The following is a 6,239-nucleotide window of genomic DNA, read 5'->3' on the forward strand; positions in this document are numbered from 1 at the left end:
TCTCACTCACTCACACACACATACACACACACACACACACACACACACACACACACGCACACACACTCCTCCCTCCCTCCAAGTGCCTCTTGTTCGGCCCCCCTGATCTCTGTGTCCATTGGCTTCCACCGGGTCTATTTCTCATGTCCAGCCCCCCTCCCTTCTCCCTCCCTCCTCCTCCTCCCCTCTCTCTCTCTCTCTCTCTCTCTCTCTCTCTCTCTCTCTCTAATGACCGTCCATTGGTGTTGTTATTGCGCGTCCCGTCCGTCCCTCCTCCCACTCCCACTCCCACTCGGGTGCTTCGGCCCTGCCCATGTTTTTGTATGTCGGGTGTCCGTCCATCGCCTGACGTTCAAGTTCGCCGGGAACGTCACGTCCGTGCACTTGAACTTGCACAGCTCGGAGGGGGGGGGGAGGGGGTGAGGGGAGGGGAGGGGTGGCGGGGGAAGGGGGGGCTTTTGCCATTTTTTCCATCTCTCTCCCCTTCTCTCTCTCCATCCACCTCTCTCTCACTCTCTCTCTCTTTTTTCTCTGCTCTCCTTTCTCAAAAAAGCCATGACGGCGATCCCGCGATCCATCTTCGCCTCCACGCCATCTTTATATTATTTCTAATTTATTTTTATTTTTTTCTTCTTGTGGATGTCAAAGGCGTTGGATGAAGATATTTTTTGCCCCACCGGAGTCTCCTCTCTAACCCCGACTCTCCCCGATGTGATCCGCGCTGAACGCTGCCGCCGCCAGCCACCATGTCTCGCCGCAAGCAAGGCAAACCCCAGCACTTAAGCAAACGGGATTTTTCGCGTAAGTAAAGATGAAAAAAGAAAGAAAGAATGTTATTTCTGGCTCCCTTTCAGTTCATTCAGTAAAGGGTGGAAAGGGCAGCAAAGGTGGAGCTTGTGGACACCGGACGCACCGCTCGGACCCGCGGTCAACTGGACTTAACAGCGTGGCGAGAAAGTGCGACACCTCCGTGCGTAAAAGCCGCTCGGAGACAGCCCGAAAAAGAGAAAAAAGTTTTGTGTGTGGGTATACACTCGTTACAGCTTCTCTGTCACACGGAGAGAATGTGCATTCACAGGCTGTTAAATGCACTCGCTGTGGCTCCAGTGCCCCTCCGGTCGCTCCGGTCAGTGGAAACGCGCAGGGCTCCCGGTAGCAGACAGCGTCCTCTCCGCGGAGCTTCGTGGAGAAATCACCCCCGGAATATCGCTGCCTGATAGTTTTGCAGGCAGTTTATTCATCTGCTCGCTCTCGTTCTATTTTTGGATTATTTTCAGAAAAAAAAAAACTTGGAGGTGGATTTTTGGATAGGGGGGGAAATCTCGTGTCCGACTGTTTACAACTGCCTCCTTCTATCAGCAGCCCAGCAACACAAATCGATTTATTGTTACATACTTTTTAAAATCCGAGCGCCTCTTATGTAAAGGCTGTTTATTGATGTTTAGTTTAGAAGAGAAGCTTTTTTTTCGTGAAACAGTCAGATGCTCCGCAGCACAGAGTTAGAGACAAGAAACAGCAACAGGACAGCAGCATATCTAGTCCCGTCTTTTGGTTATTTTCCCCTCAAAGACACATTTGGACCAACTAAAAAAAATCAACTTAAGATTCCAATGCTTCACGTACAGTTAAGGTAAGACATGAATATTAGTTAATCGGTGTGTTGCAGCTGCAGTGTTTGAGGAAAAGCGACCAAATTCCCTAAATGTTTGTCTGAGTGGACATAATCGGTCTTTACGCACGGCGTTTATCGATCACCAAATCTTTATTTATTTCAAGTTAACTGGATTTATTCACACACACCAATTTGATATGTAACGAGAGAACAGATGAGTGTGTTTGGAAACTGCAGGGAAATTGGCAAAGTGGCGTTTATCACCGCACCATGTGCCGCACTGTGAACCTCCTTGCTGCTTTTCAGCGGCTGTCCAAGTGACCGCAAACATAAAACAAGAAAATATGTGTGCTTCATTATACATAAGTTCTTAATTATGTTTCGGTAAGTTGATTTGGCTGTTGCCCGTGTTTGATTTGGGTGTGTGAGAGAGCGTGTGTCCAGTATGGTGACAGGGCAGTCACCATGGCCATGTACCGTCGCTAGGAGGCAGAGCGTGATCAGAAAATCCAGCTCTGAACTTGAACCTGATGAGTTTCACCGCCACCCCTATCTACACGGGCTACTATTTGGCGATCTCTTTAGAATAAAGCGAGAGCGTACAAGACATGGGAAAGGGTGGGGTGGGGATGTGGGGGGCGCAGGGGAGGCGGGGGAGACCCCCCCCCCCTCCCCATCCCCATCTACATTTCCTCTTCATCACCTCAAACCCACTTTCTCTCCCTGTATCTCCTTTTTTTGTGCATCACATTTTTACATACATGCGGGAGGCTGCAATCAGGATGCGCTGTTCCGCTCCAACATGCCTGCAGACTTCTCCTTTTACCCCTCAAACACCTCACTACATACACGCTTCATTTTGCATACAGATTTACATTTGTTACTAATGGAGCTCAGATTTCGGCCTGTCACTTTAAAGCAAACATTCATCCCCGATTACTTCTTGTTTTCTGGCACCTGTATTTTTATGTATTGTTTTACTTTTCTATATTTCTCGCAGATAATTTTGAGCCCACTAAGTTTCCAGTTTGTTCTTTAAAAAAAGAATAATCAGGGTGAAATTAAGTTGTAAAATGTAACAAGACCCAGCAGTGTGTTTTTTACAGCTTAACATTTCCTCCTCCAGACTAAATTACATTATCAGTGATTTCCATATTTTGCCTCAAAGAAAATATTTTTTTAAATAGTTTATTTTGGGGACAGAGATCCAATCCTGCAGCAGTGAAGTTTTGTAGTTTTATACATTGATCAGACAGGTGGAAATTTAAAGACACACTTCACTGAAATTAGTTCTAATTGAAAGAACATTTATCATCATTTTTAGTGTTACTTTTTCTCCTTTAGAAAATACAATAGTATTATTCTGCATATTTTGACGTGTGAATTTAGTGTGCAGAGACACACAATCCTCTTCTCTGCTCCTCTCTGTTTATTTAACTGCACTGCTCTAAAAATAGACAAAAAGGAGTAATTTATACACGTTTCTGTTTCACTGAAATTGAACTTTGTGCACGGAGACCTGCTTTGTATTTAAAAACAAATCTTATTCAGGACTGTCACCCTCCCTCCCCATGCTCCATTAAACCCATCAAAATGTTTTTTTCATACCCCGGATATCCACTCCTGAGTTCAACCTGAGAGGTGAGGGGCTTATGTTGCTTTCATTAGGGTTTTTTTTTTATTGTTTTTTTTTTCTTTATCCGGTGAATTTAATGCCCCCCACCCCACCTTCTGTGTGCCCCCCACCCCTCCCGGGAGCTGTTGTGTAACTTGCGTTGTGTTGTGTTGACCTGAAGTTAAATCAAAGAGTAAGAAGGGGGGGTGGGGGTGGGGAGGCTTGTCCTCGCGGGGTGTTGATGGGGTAGCGGCGGTGTTGGTGCGAGCTGGGAATTTATCATGTTATCTTCATGTCCCAGTTTGCGCACAGATGTCGCGCAGGATTGCGGCATTCAAATGATATTTCCTTGAGGGGATGTGGTCCATATTCCCCCCACCCCTCCTCTCCTTCTCCCTCCCTCTCCCTCTCACACACACACACACACACACACACACACACACACACACACACACACACACACACACACACACACACACACACACACTTGCATGCATTCCCACACAGACACACACTCAGTTGCACATGCATGCACAGGAGCTCTATCCTACCCCTGTTATCAGACAAAATCTGTACCAATCACCCAGACAGTGAAAATTAAAATCTATTTTTTGATTCTCAGTGGTCTTAAGTTCATTAAAATGTGAAATTGGCGGCTGAGTAAAGAAGGTCAACATGCATTAGGCGGCTAGCACAGAGTCAGATTCTTCACCTTGGACTGGAAGATTTTCTTAAAAAGAGGGACAGTGAATTATGTTCTCCCGTTTCGCTCCCCTAATTCAGCCGACCGCTCTGTTCGCACTGCTCTTCCTCCACTGCAGGACGAATCTGGGCTCCACAAAAGGCTTCTTAAAAAAGTAGTCAGGAGTTAATCCGGCCTTGGAGGGGTGAGGAATCGGGTTGAACGGCTCATTTTGGGGCGATTTCCCGCTGTACGAGAGGCTGGTATCTAAGAACTATAAATCAGGCACATGTAATCAAGCTCTCCTTCTCCCAGACACACACACACACACACACACACACACACACACACACACACACACACACACACACACACACACACACACACTCTCTTTGTGCCGCCTGGCTTCCCTTCCCCTGCCCCGGCACATATGTTGGACATGTTTGTGACAGTTTTCCATGCTGCTGATTACAGGATCAAACCCTGTACAAACAAGGTTAGGCAAGACAAACTCTTCCACATATTTATTTTTTTGGTGAATGCTGTGTTTAACCATCATTTTCTAAGCTGCCTCTGTCATTGGCTATGAAATTGTAATCTTTGAGCAATCTGATTGGAGTTCTGCAGCTATTCAGGATATTATTTCCCACTATTTATTCGTATGATGTGTGATCCACATCAGCATGCATTGTAATCATTTCCCCTCGATTACATGCATTTCTATCATTACAAGGCATATTTTCTCACCCTTTTATTCTGTGTACTGCAGTTCTGGCTTTTATTTAGCTTTGTGTGTCAAACTCTGCTCCTCTGTAACAGAAGGAGAAAGGTTTTTTTGGACTGCTCCTTGTCATCAATTCCCACAAATAGTTGTAGCAATATGTTCAAATTATAGGAGAGAAGAAGGAAAATATAAACATGTGGTTGTTGCTTTTTTTCTGATCAGAAAAGAACCACTTTCTAATTTATCCTTTTTTTTTTTTTTTTTCGCTCGCTCTCCCTTTTTCCTCCCACCCCTCTCTTCTTCCCCCTCTTCCTCTCCGCTTGTTCCCCCCTCTGCCTCGCCAGCAGCCGAGCCCCTCTCCACAGCCGTCGTCTCATCAGAGGAGCTGTCGGAGCGCTGTTCGGAGCACTCGGAGGGGAGCAGCAGCCTCAACGGGCACCACCCGGGCTCGACCGTGGGCCGGCTGGCCCGGCTGGGTCATGACGCTCACCCTTCTCTGGAGCAGGACCTGCTGACCTGCGGCCAGTGCCAGGCCACCTTTCCCCTGGCGGACATCTTGCTCTTCATCGAGCACAAGAGGAAGCGATGCCACGGGCCACCCTGCCTGGCTGTGGGCAGGGGACTGGACAAGCCCCCCTCGCCCTCCCCCGGCTTGGCCCTCACCCCCTCGCCCGCGCTGGGCTCCCTACGCAGCCGGAGGCCGGTGGAAGTTGGCGTCCAGGCCACACTGGCAGACGAAGACGAGGACCGGTTCTCATTGCCGCGGGGAATTTGCCCTAAACAGGAGCCCCTCCCAGGTAACCAGACCTGCTTTCACACCAACCAACATACATCACCTTTGTCTTGACATAACCACAGCTGCTCTGAACTCAAACAAACAGGCTGGATCCTCTTTCTACAGGATGCCTGTCAGCCTGTGTGTGAATAAGGTGGTAAATTTAGAGTAAAATCAGAAAGAGTATTGTAAATAGACACTCAGTTGTTCTCTCTGTCTCTTCAACATTTTCAGAAACATCACTTGTTGAGGCATAATAGCATCCTACAGCTTGGAATCAGCTTTCCCTGTCTCGATTGTCCCCTCCTGATCGTTTTGGGTGCGCTCATTGCCCTGGATGGGAATGTGTGTGTTTTCTGCCATGTCAGGTCTTGTTTTCGTATCACTGACGCATTGTGTCTGTGTTGTGTTTCCACAAACGAGCGCAGTCTGCAGTCGACACGCTGCCAAGAGTTCTCCACCAAACCTCCAAACCCTGTGGGGGTCTGTAGTTGTCCGAAGAAGTTTATTATAATTTTTTTTGGAGGGAGACATGCACGGTCTTTGTTAAGGCAGGAAATCTGGTTGGCTGAGACTTGTTGGGTGTTAGTGGGGTTTGTCAGACAAAGGGGACAGAGGGACTTCACAGGTGGGGGAGCAAATCCTCCAGAGTACGCCCCTGTTCTGATACACACACTGACTGGATTTAGGGTGGCTTTTTGTAAAGGTGTGTGTGTGTGTGTGTGTGTGTGTGTGTGTGTGTGTGTGTGTGTGTGTGTGTGTGTGTGTGTGTGTGTGTGTGATCTAATAATCAATCCAAGACTGACCAGTTGTCCTTCCACTGATCCACTG

The 6,239-nt window shown here is 47.5% G+C and overlaps 1 protein-coding gene across 2 annotated transcripts in view; it reads left to right on the plus strand.

The window, feature by feature from the left end:
* The first annotated feature begins 448 nt into the window (after positions 1-448).
* The window catches only part of bcl11aa (BCL11 transcription factor A a), a 54,866-nt gene continuing 49,075 nt past the window's right edge, over positions 449-6,239 (plus strand). The window contains exons 1-2 of one of the 2 annotated variants that reach the window (XM_069174750.1): positions 449-801; positions 4,978-5,430. In XM_069174750.1, the coding sequence (XP_069030851.1) occupies positions 747-801; positions 4,978-5,430 (508 nt within the window). In that variant the 5' untranslated portion in view covers positions 449-746. The remainder of the gene's footprint in view (positions 802-4,977; positions 5,431-6,239) is intronic. The other variant, XM_069174751.1, reaches the window with a different exon arrangement.

The sequence above is a fragment of the Embiotoca jacksoni genome, unplaced genomic scaffold, assembly GCF_022577435.1.
Source record: "Embiotoca jacksoni isolate LCO1_2020_lvr unplaced genomic scaffold, fEmbJac1.0.p SCAF_61, whole genome shotgun sequence".
NCBI lineage: Eukaryota > Metazoa > Chordata > Actinopteri > Embiotocidae > Embiotoca > Embiotoca jacksoni.